General features: G+C 41.2%; 1 protein-coding gene across 1 annotated transcript in view; it reads right to left on the bottom strand.

Moving 5' to 3' along the window:
* Positions 1-233: 233 nt before the first annotated feature.
* The window catches only part of EFHC2 (EF-hand domain (C-terminal) containing 2), a 165,695-nt gene continuing 141,311 nt past the window's right edge, over positions 234-24,617 (bottom strand). The window contains exons 14-15 of the mRNA XM_008570484.1: positions 15,037-15,142; positions 234-545 (exon numbers count right to left, since the gene is read on the bottom strand). Of these exons, the coding sequence (XP_008568706.1) occupies positions 444-545; positions 15,037-15,142 (208 nt within the window). The 3' untranslated portion in view covers positions 234-443. The remainder of the gene's footprint in view (positions 546-15,036; positions 15,143-24,617) is intronic.

Here is a 24,617-nt window from a genome sequence, read left to right as displayed (position 1 = left end):
AGGTGGGTTGCTACAAAATTTAATTATATGAGTAATAAACGTGTCAAAAAGATTTCCAAAAATGTTTAATAGAATCTCAACTTATTGCTTTGATATAATTTGATTTCATATTGTCATATATAGCTGTCAGAAGTCATTTTCTTTTTGTATTGTAATGAGTCAAATTATGTTGGATGGAAAATTATCATAAGATTAGCATTCATAAATCAGACATATAATAAAAATATCCAACGTTTCTTTAAATGGCATTTTTAATATTGCTGGTACATTAGTAATATGATGCTCTGAAAAACTAAAGTGACAAAAGATTAATTGTGGTTTATGAATTTCTGTTCAATATTAATCTTGTTTCTTTTTTTGTTTTTGATGAAATTATATCTACTAAAATAAACTGGGCAAAATTAGAGCAGTAAATCAAAGGGAGTTGACCAAAACTGGCTTGGTTACTCCTCCTCTAAGCCAAATACATCTTTCAAAAGGGTTAAATAGCTAATGTATTTCACAGGAATAGGTGATGGCATCCCGAGCCAAACATCTTCACATTTCTAGAAAAAAACAAAGATGGACAGAATTAGAGCCACACTTCAAAGTGCAGTTTTGAGAATTCAACATCAAGTTGTTCCTTGTCTTTATATAAGCTTTTGGTAAATAGTTTATTTTCAAAGCAGATATTTCTACCATCCACTCTAGGCTCATAAAGACTTTGTGGTAGACTGGATTTTTGTTCTTGATTCTTCACTTCCTCCTTGTATAAGAATTATGCACCCATGACTTTGCAGAATAGGAGTAGCATATTTTCCTGTCCCTTTACAATGGGCTTGGCCACATGACTGGCGTGGGCCTATGTAATATTAGCAGATGTACCATGAACAGAGGCAACAGAGGCTCTAATGTGCTGGTGTGACCTAGCATGGCGTTCTATGCCTCTGCCATTACCATGAGAAGAACAAGGTCCAGAATGCTGCCGGTCCTAGAATGACCAAGGTGGAGAAGACCAGGCCCAGCTTGCAGCCTGGAGCCAAGGTCAGCTGCATCTAGCCAAGCTCAACTGACCTACAGGGACACAGACAAGAAAAATAAATGTGTCTTCTTGTGAACCACTGAAATTTTAGGAGTTGTGTGTTATGCAGCATTACTGCAGTGATAGCTGCTCCTATACTTTATTAAGAACTCAACTTTAAAAATCCAAACTGATAGATATACTGGCTACTTGGTTACTGTTTCTTCAACAAACAATGAAAAGAGCACTGGTTCACCCACAGTATGCTCTTGGGAATAAGCTACTTTATACATACATACTGTATATATATAAAATATACTGTTATCTCTTGGCATCTTATGGGGATTGGTTTTAGGAGCTACTGTGGATACCAAAATCTTCAGATGCTCAAGTCCCTGATATAATATGGGGAATGTGTCTGCACATAACCTACACACATCCTCCCATAAATCATCTCCAGATTACTTACAATACCTAATACAATGTAAATCTTATGTAAATAGTTGTTATACACTATTGTTTAGGGAATAATGACAAGAAAAAAAGTCTGTATGTCTTCAGTACAGATGTGATTTTTTTTTTTGAATACTTTCAATCCATAGTTGGTTGAATCCATGGATGCAGAACCCACGGATACGGAGAGCTGTCTATAATACATGTATGTGTGTGTGTGAATACACACACACACGCACACATATGCACACACAAACTTTTTGTATATGCTACAATATGAAATTAATAGTAACATCAATAGAGGGTGGGGAAGTCCCTACCTGTGGTTGCTTATGTTTCTACTGATAAGGTTAATTGTTTTAACATGAAAGGTTTCTATCTTTACTACTGTTTCATTTGTATGTAGAGTCACAAGATGTCACAGAAACACAGGTAAAGGCTTAATAATTGTATATGATGGAATTTTAGAAGCAAGCTGAATAAGTGATGTTTCAGTTGGGCCTTATGGGATGAGGAGCAGTTCAGCAGGGGGTGAAGGGCATTCCAGGCATAGGGATCAGCATAAGCAAAGTCCTGGAGACCCAAAAATCCATTCTCAAGAAAGAGTGAGTAGTCCAGTATGGTTTGGGGCACATGGTACAAGGCGGCAAGACAGGAGGTTGGGAGGAGAAGCTGGGGCCAAACTTTAGGCCTTCTGTGCTCGTTTATACTTTAGGCTGTGGTTAGGGGAAGTCATTTGTGGGTCTCAGCAAGAGGAATGACAGAAATCTGGTTAGAAATTGATTAGATAACTTTTTGGATGTATGGAGAATGAAACGAAGTAGGAAAATCAATTTGGAGGTGACTGCAGTAATACTGGGGAGAGATAAATGTGCCATAACCAGAGCAGCTGCAGCTGGGATGGAGAACAAGAGCCATACCTGAAAGATTCTCCTGCAGAAGAACACTGAATGCCTAAAAGGTGACCAACTTGAAATGGTGATAAAAGAAAGGGACAGTGTTATGGGTGGAATTGTATCCCTCCCAAAAAAAGATATGTTAAAGTCTTAACCCCCAGTACCTCAGAATGCAGCTTTACTTGAGAATAGGGTTGTTGCAGATGTAATTAGGTAAGTTAAGATGAGGAAGATGAATCATACTGGAGTAGGGTGGATGCCTAATCCAATATGATTGGTATTCTCATAAGAAGACAGCCATGTGAAGACAGAGAGACAAAGGGAGAATGCCATGTGACCATGAAGTCAGATATTGGAGTTACGCAGTTATGCAGCTGCAAACCAAGGAACACCAAAGACTGCTGGCAACCACCAGAGGTTAGGAAGAGGCAAGGAAGGATTCCCATGCAGGTTTCAGAGGGAGCATGGCCCTCCCAACACCTTGATTCCAGACTTCCACCCTTCAGAAGTGTGAGGCAATACATTCTTGTTGTTTTAAGCCAACCAGTTTATGGTACTTTGATAGGGCAGCCCTAGCAAACTAATACAGGTAAGAATGATTCCAAGAATTCTACATTTAGTAATAGTTGACAGTGTCTATATTAGTTTCCTACGGCTGCTGTAACAAATTATCACAAACTGGGTGGCTTAAAGCAACAGAAATTTATTCTCTCTCAGTGTAGGAGGCCAGAAGTCCAAAATCAAGGTGTTTGCAGGGATGGTTCCTACTGGAGGTTCTAAGGGAGAATCTGTTCCATGACTCTTTCCTGGCTTCTGGTGGTTGCTGGCAATTTTTGGAGTTCTTTGGCTTGCGGCCATACCACTCCTATTTCTGCCTCCACCCTTACATGGTCTTCTCCATGTGAGGAGAAGATGGTGCCTCTATGTCTTCACAAGGCCTTCGTATAAGGACATCAATCATTGGATTTAGGGTCTACCCTAAACTTCATTTTAACTAGTTACATCTGCAAAGACCCTATTTGCAAATAAGGTCATATTCTGAGGATCTAGGTAGACGTGAATTTTTGGGGGGACAATATTCAACCTAATGCAATGACATGAGCAAAATAAGAAAAGCAGAAAGAAGTTTTTTTTGTTTTTGTTTTTTTTTTTACTGGGGAAATAAGGATCAGAGAGAGATGTTAAGTTCAATTTTGGATATTTTTAATTTCAAGTGCCCATAGGACATCAAGGTGAAGATTCTGGTAAACACCTGAAAATATGATTCTGAATAGCACAGAGCTAGAGTCCAGAACTGTGCAAAGATGTAGAAGTCACTGAAATATGGGTGATACATAAAACTACAGCAATTGATGACACTGATGTAGAATCAGAAGAGCACCAAGTACTAGCATCTTTAACCAAGGCATAAAACTTTAATTTGAGATGATTTATGATGATGATGAACTGGTTGCAGATTTTTGCAGATTTATAGGAATCCTATAATTACCTACTAGTAACAATAATAATACATTTATTGGATATTTGCTATACGACAGGTAATCTCTTAAGTGTTTTATACATATTAAGTTATTTAATCATCACAGTAAACCCTTAAGAGGTAGTTATTATTATGATACCTATTTACAGAAAAGAAAACTGAGGCAAAGAAGGGTCAAGTAGCTTGTCTAAAGTCAAAGCACCAGTTAGTGGAAGTACCCAGCAATGGGGCTCCAGACCTATGCTTATCTGCTGGGCTACCCTCCAAAGCTGAGCAGTGTAGCGGGCCTACTAGGAAGCAGCTGGCTCTCAGCCTACATAGCTACATGTGGTCCTATCCTTTTCAACATGAAAAGTTAAGTAGAAAACAATGTGGTTCTTGAAGTGACATTACTCTTCTCCCTTACAAGTGCTGCCTATTAGAGGTTGAGTTCAAACCACCAATCAGCAGTGTGAAGAAGGAAATGACCATTCAGACAGATGGTGGTTAAACCGACTCCAAAGGGGTGTTTTGTGCAAATCATACCACAAGGAACCTAGTGAAATGTCCTTCCTCACACCAAAAAGTAATCCACCACTGTGTATATATCAAACAATATATTTTCATCAATGAAGGCTGAGATCAATAGTTATTCAACTCCACTATTCAACACATCCTCAAAACTTTCATTATAAAACTTTCATTATAAAGCAATTTTTGCTCTTAAGTGGTATTTTTAAATTCAATCTTGTTATAGAGGAATGGTACAAATATACGCATTCAAAATCATTATTCCATAATAGGTTTTCTAAATAAAAGTTTTCAATACAAAAAGAATAAAATGCATTATGTAATTCATAATTATGATGAAATTATTCAGAGAAAAATGAAGCAGGTCAGTATTTTTTTGAGCAAGGAATCGTGATTAAAATGCTAATGATAAAAGAGGAAAAAATAGAAGAACTTACACTGGAATAATAATAACTTAAGAATTTATAGGTAGAATCAAATTTGTTAGCAAAAATCCAGACTTAGGGGCCGGCCCGGTGGCGCACTGGATAAGTGCGCCGCTTGGGAAGCGCGGCGGCGCTCCCGCCCGAGGGTTCGGATCCCACATGCAGACCGGTTCCCGCTCACTGGCTGAGCGAGGCGCGGGGGCAACGCCGAGGGTTGCAATCCCGTTGCCGGTCCCCGGTCCGGTACGGGGGCAACACTGAGGGTTGCGATCCATTGCCGGACACGGAAAAAGACAAAAGACAAAAAAAAAAAAAAAAATCCAGATTTAGACAAAATGAAACTCAAGTAAATACTCACGAGATTTAAAATTAAGGATAATTTAAGAGGAAGAGATAATAACAGTCCATATCTTTAAGTCCTGACCACTTTAAATCCCTCAGCTCCCGCAAAGTTTTGATGACTACTCCAGCACCACTGTGCTCTTTCTCTATAATCAACGCAACTTTCCTTGATTATTTTTCCCTTTGTCACTGTTCTCCAGGTTCCAGGTGGGAGTGACTTTTTCTGCCCAAATACTTGATAAATGCCACAGACAAATTTGCAGTGCCTGAGAAACCCAAGATCTATCCATTGTCAACCCCTGATTTTAGGGAGATTTTCGCAGGTACTAGCTTAAATGAACTAATGAATCAAATTTGGGATCCAAAGGAGGGTAGAGAGAACATGAAGTTTCCAAGGCTCAGGGGATGGGGTGGAGGTTATCAATAGAGGGAAAGGCACCTTCCTCATAATTCTGCCTATAAATGGATCTACCTAAAGGCGTCATATGGCCAACTCTTTGTAAAATGAAGAGGTTTTTGCTGACATAAGAAATCCCCATAGTACCACTACTTAATTGTTCTTTCTCATAAATCTGCAAGTGTTCCAAACATTATAGAATCTTTATGAAAACCTGGGCAGTGAGTTAAAATACTCTGTCTTCACTGATGTTTTATTCATCCTAAACTATAAAATGCAAAGAAAACTCCAGATCATACAGTTTTCCCAGCAGTGCATAAGTTTTAAGTGGGAATAACTCTATGGTAATTCTACAACAGGAAGACTCATCCACAATAGTAAATTCCTCCCATTCCAGATGAGGACAAGCCTGCTTGTGTCTATAAAACAAGCCCACAGCAGCGCATGTTTGGAATCTTAACTATCCATGAGCAGTGGGCTCTGCCAGCACACCTTCCTATCCACCCACCCTTTCCACTTAGGCGCACACACACCACCCTGACTTCCCACTGCCAGCACCTGCATTCCTTTGCCCTTGAGCTTCTCTTTGGCCTCTGAGGTCCGCTTTGGCTGCTCTTATGGCAAGCCACAAGTGCCAGGGAATTATTTCCTCTCCTCCACTTCAAGAGCAGCCCTCAAACAATGACTAATGAGAGTTGACAGCTGAATATGGCAGCTCCCTTATACTCTGGGTGGAATAACTCTGAGATACACGTTGGCCACTGGATCCCAGCATTTCCCAGCAGTATTAAGCTGCAGTGATCCACACTTTTTACTACTTTGATAACATGCCCTTTAGTAGCTCCATCCAGTCCCTTTCTCACTCCCCCACTCCCTTACTAGTGTTCCTTTCACTTCCCCCCAAAACTATTTACACTCAAATCCTTGTCTCCAAATCTGCTTCTAGAGGAAGTCAGACTTAGACACTCTACAATTCCACATTTATCAAAATTAAGAACATGTCTATGAAAGCCACAGCACAGCTTGGAACAAAGCAACTTCCTGGCAAAGTTTGGATGGATCCAGAGTCTCCAGTGTGACTTCCAGATAATGCAAGAGACAGCGCCCAAATCTAAGAACAAAATTCACTTCAATCTGGAGCATAAACAATATGTACCACACTGCATTTTCTGGAAGAAGGAAATTCAACAATACAAAATCATGATTCTAAAATGGCTGGGAGTCATTGTCTCCAACAGGGTCCTATGACATCTTCCAAGCTGGCTGTCACTAGAGCCACTTAAGATGTCAAACAAGTTGGCAATAAATTACTCATTCATCAATAGTGAAAAAATATAGCTGCCGATCTGTAAAATCACATACCCTTGAAATGGGAAATGAAGATGGCACTGGATGAAAACCCAGTAAACAGCAGCTGCCCAGTGAGAACGCAAAGCTGTGTGTGAGCTTATGGGCCCTGGATTTATTTGCTTTGACATTTTTAAAAGGAAACTTAATTGAATTATGTCTCCTTCTAGTTTAAAATTTTCTACTGTAGTACTGGCCACCAGATACATGAGGGGAAAAGAGTGGGAGCCAATTAAATTCCATGCTTCACTGAAACAAGGTTATTTTTATTCTTCCCAAATGCAAGGCTGACAGAGTCTTGTTAGTGATTTCCCCATGTTACTTCCCTCCACTCACTCAGAAAAGGAGATTTCTACAGGAGATATCTATGAATTTGTAGAAAAGTCCAATAGTGTGCATAGAATCAAAATTACAGTTTTCTTGGATTTTCTTCCTTCTAATAAGGTTGACATGCCTCAGAAATAATCAAATTAGGTTGACAAAAATCATGAGAGCAATTAAATTTCAGCAAATCAACTTGAAATGAATTTTGGGAAGAGGATTTTGCAAATAGCTAGAGATAATCAAGAGCATTCTAATAACATAAGGAAAATATCATACATAAAACCAGGGGATTTGCTTATATTCCTATCCATTTCTGTCTTTACGGCAATGCCAATATTACGCAATCACTTCTCTTTGCCTAGACAAAGCTTCAACAGAGTTGTCATCCTTGTGTGAGTGTAGCTAAAACACAGGCATAGCCTCTAAACAGGAAAGCTTTCCTTGGAACTGATTTTTTTGAGCTTTAGATCAAAGTGGATTCCAAAAGTATCATTTCTCACTAGGTTATTGCTCTGTGTTAGGTAATCGACGCATGTTTACAAGTTATTTTCTAAATCTAAGGAGAATGGTTAGTAACCTTTTATTTCAAGTGTTAAATTCAACCACAAATATTAGAAATAACTTTGCTTATTTAAAAAGTTGGCACTAGGGCTGGCTCAGCTAGTTACAGCATGGTGCTGATAACACCAAGGGCCAGGTTTCGATCCCTGTACCAGCCAGCCGCCAAAAAAAAAAAAAAAGTTGACGCCAGCCTTTGACTATATAATCCCTACTTTGAGAAATGCCTCTGAGTCTCAGCTTCCTATCTATAAACTGGGAATGATACTTACTCCCACAGTTTGTTGGGACAATAAAATATCACAGGGTATTCCATGCTCTAAATACCAAAAGGAGATCCTCAAGAAGCAGGGTGTACAAAGATGTGTACAAAGATGTATCCCAAGGTGTACCCAACTGCCCCCTACTTCCCACTGCCAAAGCCATATATCATCCTGTTGTAAAAGAGAGCGCTTTGGAGCCAACTGCTAATGCTTCTACAGTTACAGTGCTCATAAAACGAAGCCACATACAATTTTTCTCAGAAACGTCAAAAGATAAGACGCCAGTCACACAGTACAAGTTATAAAGTTTATATGAGAACTGATTTAGGGTTATTTTTTAAAATGTGATTTCTGAGATTAACCAGACAGGCTCGAAACAGTGGACCTATTCTGCCAGTTTTACAGCTACCATCTGTGAGCAAGCACAATAGGATGGAAATGGAGTCTCCAGGCCGTGACAGTGCTAGGGCGACATGCTGAGACCACAGATAGTTACATAATGGAGTGAGAGTTAAATTATGGCTCCAATGGCTCACCACGGGCTGCTGAGGAGCCAGGCAGAGGAACAAACAAGGGAAATCCCTGAGAATCCAGGCTACTGGCCATTGGTTACAGGCCATAGCCAACAGTCATGATGAGTGACAGCTCACACCCATCCATGTAGGAAAAACTTACCAAAGGTCAGCAGGATGAATCAAAGTTAGACTAGCTACACCAAAGTCCTCTTTAAATCTTGCCTGTTTGTTGTTGGACCCTTCTCTCATTAGCTGAGGCCATGTGACTATCATATGTAGGGGAACCACATCTGAGTCCAGGACACTGGTCCTAATATCCATCCAGATCAAGCCCCAGGAGCTGTTAATGTGGACCTGGCTTTATACCCTGGCTGGGGGGCTTGTTTTCCTGAGCTCAAGTCTTCATTCTGGCAACAGACTGTGCTGGACCATTTTCCATTTGCCCCTCCAGAGCCATTCTCCACCCTTTTCACTCTGACCTCTACCATGGGGGGCCAACCTCTTTGGGTTGCATCCCTCCCCAAGTTTCCTTGCTCTCTGGCTCCTGGGTAGGTTCAGCCAATGGAAAGCAGCGTCAGGAGATGGGAAAATAGGAGGAGTAAGAGGTCAGAGCACTGGCTTCACTCCCCCTTGCCCTGCTCCCTCCCTGGGGAGCCATGGTTTGGTGGTGGCTACAGTGGCCATACTCTATCCGCTACTACAGTGTCAGCTCCTCCGCTGGACTCCAGTAAAACAAGTCCCTCCCTGCTTCTCCAGGCCTAGGGATGGTAAAGGCTTCCCACTCTTGCTAATTCCCCTGCTTGGTTCCTTTAACCCCACCCACTCCTCTGTCAATAGTCCCTTCATCAAATCGATCTGCATGACCCCTTTGAGCATGCTGTGTATTTCTCACTATAACCTCACAGGTATTGAGACTTTGCCTACTCTGTCCCCTTGGCAAGGCAGAAAGCTTGGTTTGAGCTGGCTGACTGGCTCCCTCTGATTGCTGAATGGTGCTAACTTCTAGATTCTCCATCATTGTGCTAACTACTGTAGAGGAATGCCCTGCTGGAACTCCCTGATGCCCAGCTCTTTCAATCCCATGTCTTGTGTACCAGACCACTCCCCTACTCAGCCTCTGATTGCCTGAAGCCCTTGTCCTGTTCCTAGTTTTTGGCCCCTCCCTGCCCACTCCATGTACTGCAGTTAATCAGGCTAGACTGGACAAATCCCCACCTATAACATATCCATCCTATCCATTAACACTAATGCAAACAGAATTGAAATTGAATCTAGTACTGAGGCCTACTTGGCTTTCATTAGTCACAAAGTCCTTTTTCCCCCATTAACACTAATGCAAACAAAATTGAAACTGAATCTAGTACTGAGGCCTACTTGGCTTTCATTAGTCACAAAGTCCTTTTTCACTTCTCAGTAAGATTCCCAGGTCAGGGAAGAGATCCTGCTGAGGACAACATTCAGCCCAGAAGTAAAGACATCCAAGTTGAGAGTGGTGGCAGGTGCCAATAACTTCTAGAGAGCTGTCCATCACATCTCTGGAACTTTAGCTAGAACCAGCCTATCCAGCTTATTTACCAGAGGAAGTGTGCAGCTTCCCAACCCCAGGCTTCCAACTGGGCCATGCTTCCACACAGGAGCTCAACCTGCCATTCCTTGTTCTCAAAAGACCTTTAATCTCATCACTTCATGCTCAGGGCTGGGGCATTTTCATAAACTTAATGGGCCCTTCCCTGAAGCCCCACATGTGACCTTTGGCTATGGCAGGCTCCCTGAATGTTGGCAATCTCCAAGGCTTGTTAAGTGAGAGGTTTTCTCTGCTCATCTGGGACCCAGGGATCTACACATCTGGTCTGACTCTTCCATGGGCTCTTCTGGCATAACCACTCTCCCCTATCAGTTCCCTGCCATGGGTAAAGATCACAGAATAACTGAGGATCAGGGGTAGGGAGGAGGCTGTGCCACATTGCCAGGCTTCCAGTTGACACCAAGAACAATCAACAGTGCCTTCAAGAGTGGTTGGTTGCCAACCTGGGATGTACCATCCAGAATCCCCTTGAGGAAGGACTTGGTGGCCCAGCTGCTGGGAGTTGCCTTCATGGATTGCCTTAGCTACAGAGATGTCTGGCTACAAAGAGCCACACCGCGCAAGGTCATATCCCTTCTTGAACCAACCCATAGGGATAAAAGCCAGGCCATTCTAACCCAACTTAGGACAACTTTGAAAGACTATTTTGGCTCCAGAGCTCCCTGTGGGTCGGCCAAGGCTGGCTTTCGGCCTACATCGCAGCTCAACTTCTCCCTCTGCCCACTCCTGCTTCCTCCCCCGACCTTCCACGGGAGTTGATCACAAGGATACTCCCAAATAAACACCCTTCATGTTTGACTCCAGCTGCTTCCCAGGGAACCCATCCTGTAACAAGCTCTGACTCAGAAGTGTCTATCTTACATGTTAGATATTAACATGTAAGCACACTTACATAGTTCGGTAGATACTAAACTTTTCGCTACTTGTTCTACTGCATGAACTATGCAACATTGTGCTCAACCCATTCACACTAAATATTTTCACATGAGATTACAGATTCACTAGTAATATTCTCAAGCTACTTTATATCCTCTTTATGAAACAATGACAAGCTTAGCAATACCAGAGTGCTGCAAATTCTTTGGAATCTGGTTAAGTTCTCATCACTGGTTAAGTTGATCAGGTATCATTTTATATCTTTTTTTTCTTTTTAATTGGCTAAAAAAGAATGGCCCCTTCCAAACGTCTTCTGCAGACTGAAACATTTCTAGGCTTGGTCAGCAGAACTGATGAGACCCTATGAGCAAAGTTCTTCTCACCATAAATGAATAACCATTGGAAGAGCCTATTGCCGAAGAACAGACATTCCTCGTCTATAACTGTTCTAACCTCTTACCATTAAGGATAGAATAGCCCATTTTAGCCTTGGAAGGGACTGCTCAGGATCCAGCCCTCTGACTGGAGGAAGGTAAGGCATCTCCATTTTACAAACAACAACAGTAGCTAACATTTAAGCCCTTACCATGGAACAGGTATTGTGCTAAGTGCCTCACGTATATCAACTCACTTAATCCTCACAACAACCCGGATGGAAGAACTATTACTATCTCTATTTTTGACATGGGGAAACCTGAAAGGTTGAGTAACTTGTACACTGTCATCCAGTTAGTCGATCTTTGGGTCAAGGATTTGAACTGAGGTCCCAGTGACTGCAGACCTTCTGCTCTATACTTTCCATGCAGTGACTCCTCTTCCAATGTGGGTGGTGATCCTTTTGTGGGTCATAAAATCAATTCAACTGGTCATGAGCAACATTCAAAAGAGAGAAAGAAAGAGGTGGGGAAGGGAACAGAGAAAAGCAAGAAAAGAAAGGAAGAGAAAAAGGAAAAAATAGATCATACTGCACCACATGTAATCAGAATAGGACTATTTCACGAAACTTTTGTGGGTTTTTCAGTCTTTTATTTAAATGAAAAGTAATTGTTTCTACATATCTGTGGGGTATAGAGTGAATATCAATACCTGTGTGCAATATGTGCTGCTGGGTTGTTATGAAAAAAAAAGCCTTTCTTACTGTAGGTTGTAATACAAAAAGATGATTAAATTTCATTCAAACTCAATAGTAATCAGGAAAATAAAAACTAAAGTAATAAGATACCACATATTTTCAAAGGCAAAAAATGTAGAAACAACCTGAATGCCTATCAATAGAGAAATAGGTGAATAAATTCTTGTACAAGAGTACTTCAAAAAGTCCATGGAAAAATTGAATTAAAATACGAACCTTTCCACAAACTTTCTGAAGATCTCTCATATGTCCACACTACAGCTATTAAAGAATGGCTTAGGTCCATACATATTGAACTCGAGGAATTTCTTATGATTAAGCAAGAAAAGCACAGTGCAGATAAATGTATGTGGTATGATCATATTTTTGTACAATAAATGATGAAATTCCCAACATAAAGATGGTGGATTGGGTGGAATGGAAGAGGAGAAAGAAAAGAAGTTGGAAAAAAAAAAAGAACAAGAAAGGCTGTTGCTAATTAGCAAAAATAAGTATGTGCATCATTCAGGGTCCCATGAGAAACTGAGGACATATGTAAACTGTTTAAGTTGAGAAGAGTTTAATAAAGTGATTATTTACAAAGTTGTGGGGAGTGTTTAGGAAAACTAACAGGGAATCCTCTAGTCCCTGGGGATTGTAACAGCAGGGAGCCATTACCACCAAGTGGGTCTGAGAGTGGTTACCAGAATCTGGGGTGGGCAGCCATATGGGGAGAACCTCCAGACAGGCGTGGTGGACCCTGGTAGGAGGATGGGGTCAAATCTTAAATGATGGGCAGGGAGGGAGATGATTTCTCTCTCCTCCCACCTGCCACTTTCCTGCTGCTGTATCCCATTGGCCAACCCAACTGGAGGCCAGAGGGCTAGGGGACCCACTGATGAAGCCCACAAAGGTCAGCTGCCTGCGAATGACCTGGGCAGGGTCAGAAGAGTATACAAGGGGCTGGAGAGCGGTTGTAATGGGACAAATAGATGATGGCCAACACAGACTACTAGAACATTAAATCCACCTGCCATTTTTCTTTTTCTATATAAAAATAAATATTCACATGGATAAGAACTGAGAGGTTACCAGAGAAAATGATAGTATCAATTCATTTTTGTGATGGTATCTTGGATTTGAGCTAAATACGGTATCTTCAATAATAATTATATTCAAAAGACATTTTTCTTTTTTATTCTTCGCAGTATAACAGCCCTGAGTTAAAATCCTGACTCTACCACATACTTGCCATTTCCCTAACTTCCTCATTTCTAAAATGGGAAATGAGTACCTACTTCATAGGGTTGCTATGAAGATTAAACGAGCTAAGAGATTTTGAGATCTTAGAACAGTGGTTGGCACATAGTAAATGGTTTAAGTGTTTGCTGTTTTTATGGTGATGATGGGACATCAAGAGCCTCCTAGTGGGTCTCCCTGTCTCCATCCCCCACTCTCTAATCCAGCCACTATCCAGCCAAAGCAAGTTCCCTGTAAAGGGCACACCTGATTGTGTCGCTCTCTTCCTTAAAATTTGTCAGTGGTCTCCGACCTTTCAGGACAATATTCTCACCTTACCCTTGCAGCCTCATCCTTCTCCACTCCTCCCCATGTGCCTCCACTCCAGCCACACCACTTCCTCCTAGTTCTGTACAGGCGCCTGCTGTCCCATGTCTCAGAGAGCTCTGTTGGGAGTACCTTTTCCATACCATGTCACTTTCCTACCTTGCTAACTCTTACTACTTATCATTGGAATTTCAAGCATCACCCCCCAAACCCGAGAATACTTCTTGTCCCCCAAGTCTGATTGAGAAGCAGCTTCCTCCTCATCCCATAGCATCCCAGGCAGGCTGTATCACATCATACTCCAAATCATGATTGTACTGACTCCCCTGTCAGCAGGGGGCTCCTCAAAGGTAGCAATGATGATCTTTGTCTTGGGACCCCAGCACAGATAGAGAACCTGCTGAGAGGGGATACTTATTTGTGATTTGCTTGAGGATTAAATTTATAAATGAAGGGGGTAAGTAACTTAACTGACCCAAAGTCACTCAAGTAAGTAAATAGTAGAGCCAGAATTCAACCCCAGCTCTGTTTGACTCCAAAGGCCATCACTATCCCCCAACCATCTGGAAGTTCTAAGGCTGCCCCTGACACTTGGGAATAGCTGCATGCCTGAGGGAACTCCCAGGGGCACTAGACCAACTCCAGCCAGAATGATCTAGTCAGCAGAGACCCAGAGGAATAAATGCCTCCTTTCTGGGAGTATCAACCACATAATATTTGCTTTATCAAGGGACTTTCCCAAGAAAATCAATTTCTGGAGCATGTTAAAATACAAACAAACTGCCACCCGCCTACCCACTCCTTAAAGACAATTGGTTCAAAGAAATCTCAGAGAATTCAGACAATTCCTCTATGTTGAGAGCACCATCTGATCACATGAACTTTGTTTTCCCTAACCTAGCATTTTTCAATTGAATTTTTATTTTAAATTTGGCTCCACCATGAAATGTGCATCCCCATACTCTATTGTTTCACCCACAGTAAACCTGTGTACACAGTAACAGAAACACTGGGGACTCTTGGCATAGGCACCATTTGAGATTTGCTCTGTGGCTTATGATGATGTTACCAGAATCCCTTGATAACAGTGTTTATATCTATTTATAACTGTAACCTATTATCCTATTTTCCATATAATTGGATACAACCGAGGTTAAAAAAATTCAGCTACATAAGAAAAGTCACGCTCTTACAGAGCAGATGTTTGCTCAGCATGGAAAGGGAATTAGCTTTTAACACAAATACCCAGAAACATATAAGTGCCCTTTCCAAAAGCACTGATGTTAATATTTTACATTGAAAAATAATTTAAAGATAAAGGTTGTTAAAAATGCTAGAGAGATAGGGAGATAGCCACAGCAGGTTTTTTAAATAGGTGTTAATTTTACCTCTTTAGTCCATGATGTTGCTTCCAATTCAGGCACCGGATTCATTCTCCAGTTCAAGGCAGAGAAAAATGACTCATAATTTATTTGTCTTTCATTGTCTTCAAAACTGAAAATACAATGATAATATATGATTTGACTCAATCTGCAGAATACAGGACCAAAATGTCAGCTTAAATTTTACTATGAAAACATAGTATCATGCATGCTTTAATATCTGATATTTTTCTTATATTTTTTTTATTATCTGCTTCTGACCCCACAGAATGTAAATCCTTTGAGAGCAAGGATCTCACTTATCTAATTCACCAAAGTATCCTCAGCACCTAGATTGGTGCTGGCACTTAGTAGGTGTTCAATAAATATTTCTTGCAGTTACCACAGAAACAAATTTGTTTATTCAGTAACTAAAACTGTTGCTATATTTTGTTAAGAATATCTGAAGGTCTTTTAGCTTAATGGTTGATATTGTATGTCAGTAAAATAAAATTCCTTATATTTCTTAAATTCCATGCTTTCTAAATCTTTAAGTAAGCCCAAATTCATTTTGTCTACTAGTACATTTTTAGGAAAAAATCATTTATTATGTAGCCATTAAAAGGGTTATTTAGATCCATATTTGCTGTCATGAAAATATATTCTTGATATATTGTTGAGTGAAAAGAAGGTTATAAAATAGTATGTAGAGTTATGATCCCACTTTAGGTTTATATTTATATAAAAAGGAACAGAAAAGAGTGTGGTAACAATAGACTTACATATTAAAAACAGCAATCTCTGGGAAAAGAAATTATAATTTTTTATTTTTCTTTAGACTTTTCTGTATTACCCGAACTTTTTTACATTTATAATCATAAAAAATTAAGCCTATTTTCACTTAAAAAAATTAACAAATAATTATCCTGCACCATAAAAATATAGGTAAAAAATAACAAATCTCTTTGACCACTCTTTCCTAATTACAGACATTGGTTTAAATTCATTATTAACTATAATAAAGTTTTTGCTTTTAAGATACAGTAATTTCAACACAATTTTTATAATGATCTAAACACAAAATATTTCTTGGTGTATTCAATCCCACCTATCATAAATTTGACCACATTCTGACAATTTTTAAGGCTAGGGGAGGAAATGACAAAGGTGGTAACTAAGGCATTGTTCCAAGCACCCTGGCTCCAGAATCCTGCCCTTAAAACAACATACTCATAATCAGTGAAAAGATTTTTCTCTTTTCTTCTCAAAGAATTAAGAAAATGATAGCTCATATTTATAAACTAATAAAAATTAGCAGTACTAAATTAAACATTACAAGCTGAAGTCACATAGGCTCATCAATCTAAACAAAGTAGAATAAACAGAGTAACCAGAAGAAAGAAAAGGAAATTCTGTAACTTTTTTGTATACATTTTCTTTGCCTGAGGATTCTAGAATACAATTCCAATATGCTGCCCCTACCACTGTTTACCTTTTCAGTTTTGGCCCACTCGTCATTTCTATTACATGCTCGGTTTATGGAAATACTGGTAGCCAAAATGTAAGACCACTATTTCTTTTATTTATGTATATTTTGGGGGAAGAACTAAAACTCAATCAACTAAAGATGTCTGGTAAGAAACTTTCTTTTAGCATGGAGCCTTGATGAAAGTATTTCCTACTACTCTGAGTAGGAGCTAAGGTCAGAGAATGAGATCATGTAAGGCCTTTGACTTTTATTCTGAGAAAAACTAAGAGCCACTGGAGCATACTGTATATATACTGCAATGTTCTGAAATTTTGTGTCCCCCCAAAATTCATATGTTGAAACCTAATCATCAATGTGATGATATTAGGTAAGCCTTTGCAGGAGTAAATTAGATCATGAGTGCTCATCCCTTATGAATGAGATTAATGACCTTATAAAGAGGCTCCAGAGACCTCCCTTGCTCCTTCTTCCATGTAAGGATTCAGTGAGAAGGCGCCATTCATGAAGCAGGAAATGGGACCCCACCAGACACCAAATCTGTTGGCACCTTGATCTTGGACTTCCCAGCCTTCAGAACTGTGAGCAATAAATTTCTGTTGTGAGCTACCCAGTTTATGGTTCTGTTGTAGCAGCCTGAACGGACTAAGACAGGACCTAACATAATTTCTAAATATCGCTCTGACGGATATAGTAAGAGTAGAACACAGGGGCAAGGCAGAAGTGACAAGGGCAGATAGCAGTCTCTTACAGAAATCCAGATGAGAGATAATGGAGGCTTAGATGAGGGTGGTGGCAGTGGAGGGCAGTGAAGAGTAGTCAATTTTGAATATATTTTAAATGTAGGATTCCTGAAGGAGGATTAGAGAGAGAGAGAGAGAGAGAGAGAGAGAGAGAGTGTGTGTGTGTGTGTGTGTGTGTGTGTGTGTGTGTGTGCGCGCGTGTGAGAGAGAGAGAGGTGTGAGAGAGAGAGACAGACAGACAGACAGACACACAGACAGACACACAGACAGACAGACAGAAGGAGAGGATTCAGGATGACTCTAAGGCTTTTGCTTGAGCAACTGGGAAGATGGAGCTGCCCTAACTGAGATGAGAAAGACTGCAGGGGCTGCAAGTTGGAAGGAAAGATCACAAGTTCAGTTTTGAATATGCCACATTTTGATGGGAAGTGAGCTACTGGGGCTATGAGCCTGAAGTTCAAGGAAGAGGTCCATCTGAAAATATAAATGTGGGGAGTTATTAGCCATATAGATGGTATTTAAAGCCACAAGACTGGGAGAATGGAAGACTGGATAAGATCACCAACAAAATAAGTTTCTCTACCTTTTCTTAGAATACAGAATGTAATTGTCAGTAAATTACCATTACATCAATTACAGGAGGCACTTGTTCAATCCTAGAAGTTCCAGTAGTGTAATATCCCAGTGATTTGGGAACCAGCCAAAAGACTACCAAATAGATCCAGGGTCACATCAGATTTCACTCCTCATATGCAATCCACTAAGCGGTCCTGTGGGTTCTATCACCATAGCATATTACAAATTTCTCTATTTCTCTCCATCTCTTTTACTACTCCTTAATTCCAAGCCACTATCATCTCTCACCTGGATTATAGTAATAATTCCTATCTTGGTCCTACTACTTCTACTCTTACCTTGCTGCAGACCATCTTCCACCAGACTGATCTTTTTAAAACTCAGATCAATCACTTCCTTAGTTGCAATCTTCTAATGGCTTCCCAGTCCACTTAGAACACAAGTGGAACTCCTTATCAGGGCTTATAAGATCCAACTTCATCTGGCCCCTGCTGACCTCTCTGATCACATTTCCTCAGATGAAAACTCTCTCCCTGTTCACAATGTTCCAAGTACACTGGCCTTCTTCTGGTTGCCTGATCATACCAAGACTATTCCCAGAAATGCAAGGCACTTACAACTTCAGGTCCCATTGTCTAGAAAGTCTCAATTCAAATGTTGCTTCCTGAAGAACAGGTCTTCCTGAAGTTCTTCTTACTTGAGTCCCTGTGCCTGAATCTGCATTTGCCCTAGATGACGGCATTGCAACTTACAGGAAAACTTCTGAAAATCACCATGGGAAGTCCTATCACTGGGCTTTGTTACCACTAACTCTGATATTTACTCATGCTTATCTGTTACCTCCTGACACCCAGTCTTCTTTCCTGCCCAGCTCAAAATATGTCAGACTTAACTAACCATCCACCCATTTAGAAGGCTACTTGGAAATAATATTTTGGAATCAAATTGTATTCAGGAAGTATCAAAAGCTATAAATGAAAGTGTACGCAGCTCAGAAATAATGTATAAAATTTTTTTGAGAAAAAAATTATTTCTCAAATTGCTCTCCCTAAAAAAATTGCTCTCCCTAAATTCGAGAGCAAGACCTAAAGAAAGAGTTGAGCTAATTTGGTAAAATACTCCAAGTTTTTCTTTTCAGTGCTTAGAGTATCCCAGTGTACATGAGAATCCCCCCACACCCCACAAGAGGCACAAGAAGAAATGAACAAAGAATCTTTCCATTAAAAGGTATAAAACTGGCTGATGCTTCTTAGAAGAATTCTTTGCTCTTGGGAAGTAGATACAATTGCAATAAATCATGATGGATCGATCACAAATATTTCTCTCCCTTTTCCCCCAAATCCCACCAAAATGACTATAAAGAAATAAAAATAAGCTATGACCTACAATGACAAAGAGAGCTGGAAAAAAATACAACAGCAGAAAACACATTTCATATTTCTTTGCAAGATGAAATGCAAACCAAGGATTGGTAAGTGAATTGGCAGAACTGAGGAAGAGAAGCCAAGCCCTAAATGTCCATGCTTGGGGGCATGGGAGCACTTAGAGACCAGTCAAAGTGGCCCACAAAACTCCTACAGACTCAGCAATTGCAAACCCCAGGTGCCAGTAAAGGCAGGGATGAGGTGTGGCACTGAAAACAAAGATTGCTTGAAAGCCTGAATAAAGCAAGAGCAGTAGGACTCCTAAGCATCTTCCTCTACACTGTGTTCCTCCCCAAAGGGAGCAGAGGCTTGTTCTCCAGGGAAATCCAACTAAAGAAGCTCCAGTCTTTGGGAGGTGAAGCATAAGGGAGCACAGACGAAAGCATGACACCTTGAATTTGCAGGCTCTCAGCCCCCTTTCTTCCCCTTTCCTGTTTCTAGAACACTGGTGGCCTTGCTTAAACTCTCCCCAACTCCCCCACCCCTTCCCTCCTAACCTAGCAGGAGAAGATAGGATTCTTTTCTTGATATTCTTTATAGTTCCAGAGAAATCTTCAGATTCCAGCTTCTGGGGATTCCCTAATGAAAATGAAGGCTCAGGAGCTGACTCTGCAGCGAAACCTGTCAATCAACAAGACATCCCCCCACCCCACCAAAGTGTCCAACATTAAAAACAGAGCCAAAACAGCAACAGAAACAACAAAAAAGAACCAGAGACAATTCAGGGAGCAGGGGAAAAGATGCAAAGAAGAGGATATATTAAGCTCCTGAAAAAAGAACAGAAGACTACAAAAAAGGGACATTTGGACTAAAAACAGGCTCTTGGAATTAACAATACAATAGTGTCAGGTCTGCCGCCGGCTGACCCGAACAGCCCTAGCCTTGTTATCAGTCTCTCCCTTGGTGGGCAAGATTCCTCTTTCCCTCCGGTCCCCGTTGGGAGGAGACGGAGGAAGAGAGCCATGAAGAGAGGTGAGCACAGCCGCCGGTCCCAACCAGCCCGGTTAAAGGACACTCAGATGCGGCAGGGGTTCTGTCGAGCAGTTCTGTTTATTATCACACAAGCACTTGCTTTTAAAGGCAAATGGGGAAGGGAGGTTTTTTACATCCTCCAATCAGCTTAAAGGTTACGAGAGCATGCATCCTGTCTCAATGCCTAGCTATTGCAATCACGCAGTGCTCACGAGCGCGGAAGTGTGTATTTGGCCAATAAGGGCTAAGGCAAGGTTCCCACAGACACTCCCACCCTACTTCCTCCTGGTGCCGTCTTAGGCTGCCACGTTAATATGCCCTTGTGGGCCCATAATGGCGCTGCTTGTAATGTCACTTAAGGTGGCGTTAGTTTTTAAGGCCCGACATCTCCCCCTTTTTGTTTTAATAAGGCAGCTGGAGGCGGCTAAGGCCCAACACAACAGGAGTAAAAAGATGCAATAGAAGGGTTAGAATATAAAGTTGAGTAAATCTGTTAGTAAGTACATCATAATGAAAAAGAAAATTTGGGAGGGAAACATACAAATTTGGGAGATCTAAAATCTTAATAGTAGTAGTTCTCATAAGAGAAAAACAAAACTGGAAGAAAGGAACTTATTAAATAATTAATAGAAAATTTCTCAGAACCAAAAGATAGTCTCCAAACTAGAAGAGCACATGAAGTGTTAAGCACAATGAATCCCCCCCGCCACACACACACACAGTCTCATCATAAACTTCCAGAACACCAAAGAGAAGATCCTAAGAGTCTCAAGAAAGAACAAACAGTAATGGGAACCAATCTTATGCTAAATTCTCAAGCATCACAACAGGAAGTTAGTAGATAACATCTAAACATGATAAATTGAGAAATAGCAGTATGTGCGTGTTATTTAAATGCTTGCAGAAGCAGCTAGAAGGGTTGAAAGTGGCTGCTTCTTGTGACTGGCCTGGGGAGTGGGGAGGGGTTGTGGCCAGAGACTGTTGTTGTTGGAATAAGCTTTTTAGAATTATTTGATTATTTTTGACTATGAGCATGTATCAGCTTGATACAAACAAAAATTTCAAGAATGCAAAAAGCAGATGAGAGACCTGAAACATATTTTCCAGGTAGTAAACATGTAAAAGTCAGATTTAGAAAAGAAGGAGCACTACTAGTCAGGAGCATGTTCATGAGGAATTAGTCTTTCAGTCTTCCTCCCTGCTCCAAAATTCTGCACACAGCTTCCTCCCCTGGACCTCTGATGTAGTGAGATTTTTCGTGCCATCACTTGTACTCTATCTAACATATATGTACCTATCTAATACACATATGCTGTTAGATGAGGTTGTAAGAGAGAGAACTGGGATACAACAGAGATCTTTAGTTCTAAAAATAGCACAGGATGGAGGAGGAGAAGGCAGAGAGGCAGTTCAGAGCTAGAGAAAGGTCTGAATATTAGAGTGAGAAGTAGGTCAGTCACTGCCTACAGTTACCCCTGGAGGTTATCTCCCCAGTCACCTGTCACAGAGGCCTCCCTCTGTCTCACAACTACAGGCATCATCTGCCAAATCCTAGTCATCCTTTCCAAACATTTTGGGAAAACCTATGAATCATATAGAAGACATATGTCCTTATTTCATGGTTGTGCTGTGCTTTCAATCAAAAATGTGATCCAGATTCTCCACCTGAGTCCCCTACTTCACTCCTGTCCAAACGACATTTGGCTCTTGCTAAAACATCCATGGTCAAAGGACAAAGATTTGCCACTCTGAAGGAAATTCTTTTTTAAAGGCTTTGAAGGCAATTCCAAAGAACTTTCTATGGCAACATTGCTGGAATCAGTGCACAGCCTTCCAGGGTGACTGCCTTAAAGCAAAACACTAATTCCGGCTTTTAAGTGTTTCTATGCTTGTTAAAAAGTCAGCCTACTTACTTTCAAGTCCCAGCTCAGAGTGCTAAAGTGTTTTCCTAAAACCTCCATAAATTCTCCTTTCCCTTTGATACCTGGGGCAATCCACCATTTCCTTCACTCCACAAACTAAGAGACATGTTTGTGGAAGGAAGGGGAAGGAAGGCAATTTCTCTGGCTCCTTTCTAGATAATAATGACCCCTAAACATGCTTCCTGGTGCCTTGCTAGGTGGGAGTTCTTAGAAGTGAGTCTAATTTGACATTTGGTTGATGTTGGTGCTCCCCCTCCCAAAAATGATGAATGGCTTGAAAACTGTAGAAGCCATCCATCTCCTCGCCATGGGGAATAATGCTGAGCTGCTTTATTTCTACCCTCTGCAGAGGTAAAAGGCTTAGTGGCAGCTACATTTTGCTGAAGAGGAACATGCTTCCCCCTCTGCTGCAAAGGTCCCCTCATCACTTAGGGGAATGGGCTAGAAGGGAGGGAAGGCAATGAAGACCCATGTTTGACTCACTTAATTGTGTTTGGTTTCAGTTCATTACCCAGCAAACCCAGGCGTGAACCCTAAAACACGTGGTGAAAGTCTTCAAGGCCAAACACTTGAGAAAAAAGTAGAGCTCTGGGCCACTGTGCTGGTTGGTCACAAAAACTTAGAGCTGACAAAATGACACCGCTCAAGTAGCCAGTGAGTGACTCCGGTTATCTCTAAATAGCCAGGCCTCTAAATCCCAATTCTGATTCCAACATAGATTACCTCAGTGAGGTGGGTCACAGCTGCCAAGTTCAAACTGTACATACAGTCGATGCTTTGTGGGTCCACATGATTTGGGATTTTAAAAAATTTTCTTATATTAGAAAAATCACCTTATATTAGAAAAGACAGAAAGCATCTGGGTAGGTGGATGAGTGTGCATGACAGAGAGAGGGGAGGAAGAAAAAGAAAAGGGCAGAGGGCGAGGAGGGAAGAGGAGGGAGGGGAGGGAAGGAAAGAGGGAGAAGGAGAGGGAGAGAGGGGTAAGGAGACAGAGAGAGGAGGAAATGGAGAGAGGGACAGAGGAAGAGAGAAGAGAGGGAAAGGAGGAGAGAGAAGAGAGGGAAAGGAGGAGAGAGAGGAGAAAAGGGGGAAAGGGGGAGAGGGGGAGAAGGGAAGAGAGAAAAGGGGCTTCTCCTGCAAACTTCATCACTGCATCACTCTGCAATAATGGCAGCCACACAGTTCAACCTTGTCCTTCAGCCTCACTGCCAGGTATTGTTGGGTGGAATCACATGAGACCAAACTCTGCCTTCTGAGAGGGGGCCGGTGGGCAGGGCTGGGTAGACAATAATGAGATGATTTTAAAAGCCCTGTTAACTTTTTCCATTTTAACTGATATTTCTGGATGAGGCACTGAGCTCTGTTGGGAGGCTAGTTCTAAGGCATTCCATGGAACCCAAAGCTAGCTGTAAAAGACTAGCTTGGGGTAGAGCTGCTGGGGAAAGAGTTGTACTTGCATTTCCAGTTATTCTCAGTCTAGATTCAGAAGGCCACAGTTAGGAGAGGAGGCCACCTCTCTATTCCCCAGTCCCACAAGGAACACATGGAATGATCTCAGAATTCTCTTTACCTCTTCTGGTTTGAGAACCAGAATTTCTTGCTTATTAGTACTGAGGAACATTAATACCCAAATGAAAGCTCAGAGTGTTTGAATAAACGTACAAGGATCACAGAGCCAGGAAGCAGCAGGTTGGCCTTCAGACGCAGGTCTGGTGGATACTGAACCCACGTTTTCTCCCCAGTGCCTGGTGTACTAGCACAGGACAAATCTCTGAGGCTGCAAAGATGAATGAGATATAGTCCCTACTCCTAGGAGCTCAGGTGGAAGCAAAGGGTTACAATATCTTAAGGAGTTGTAGTTCTATGGCCTGGAGCACACTCTTTCAGTGAGAAACTCTCCTTATACCTCAATGTCTGCACTTCTGAAATGAGGAATGATGCCCACCATCAATTAAAACATACCTTTTAATATGCTCAAGAATTTACAAAATATTCTAAGGCCCTTAGCACTATGTCAACACAAAGTGTCACTTCGATTATTAATGAGTAATAGCTACCACTACATAGAACATTTAAGTGTGATACTCTGTGCATTAGTGAAATGAATTTGTTTCTTAAGGTGACCTCATACTAGCTCCCACAGCACAAATTGACAGGGGTTGGTGTTACTGGATGTGAAAAGATTTTGAAGTCCTGATTCCACCTTGAGTTGTGCTGAGAAGGAAAAGACCTAGCTGAATTACAAGAAAAATAGGAATGGAGTAGAAGGGAAATCTTGGTACCAAAACATAAGGTCAGGAGAAATACATGGGTAACAATCACTGGGTGAAAGAAAGCATCCAACTTTTTTTAGCCATATTGTTTTTCATCTCCTGATCTGAATTCACATACAGCAGGGTTACACAGCTGCTCAACAGCTGCCCAGCTCCATCCCGAGGCAGGTAAAACTCCACCTCCACCCCACCCCCACTCCCCCCACCCC

Source organism: Galeopterus variegatus, unplaced genomic scaffold (genome assembly GCF_000696425.1).
Source record: "Galeopterus variegatus unplaced genomic scaffold, G_variegatus-3.0.2 Scaffold607, whole genome shotgun sequence".
Taxonomy (NCBI): domain Eukaryota; kingdom Metazoa; phylum Chordata; class Mammalia; order Dermoptera; family Cynocephalidae; genus Galeopterus; species Galeopterus variegatus.
This window is presented reverse-complemented; position numbering and strand designations above follow the sequence as displayed.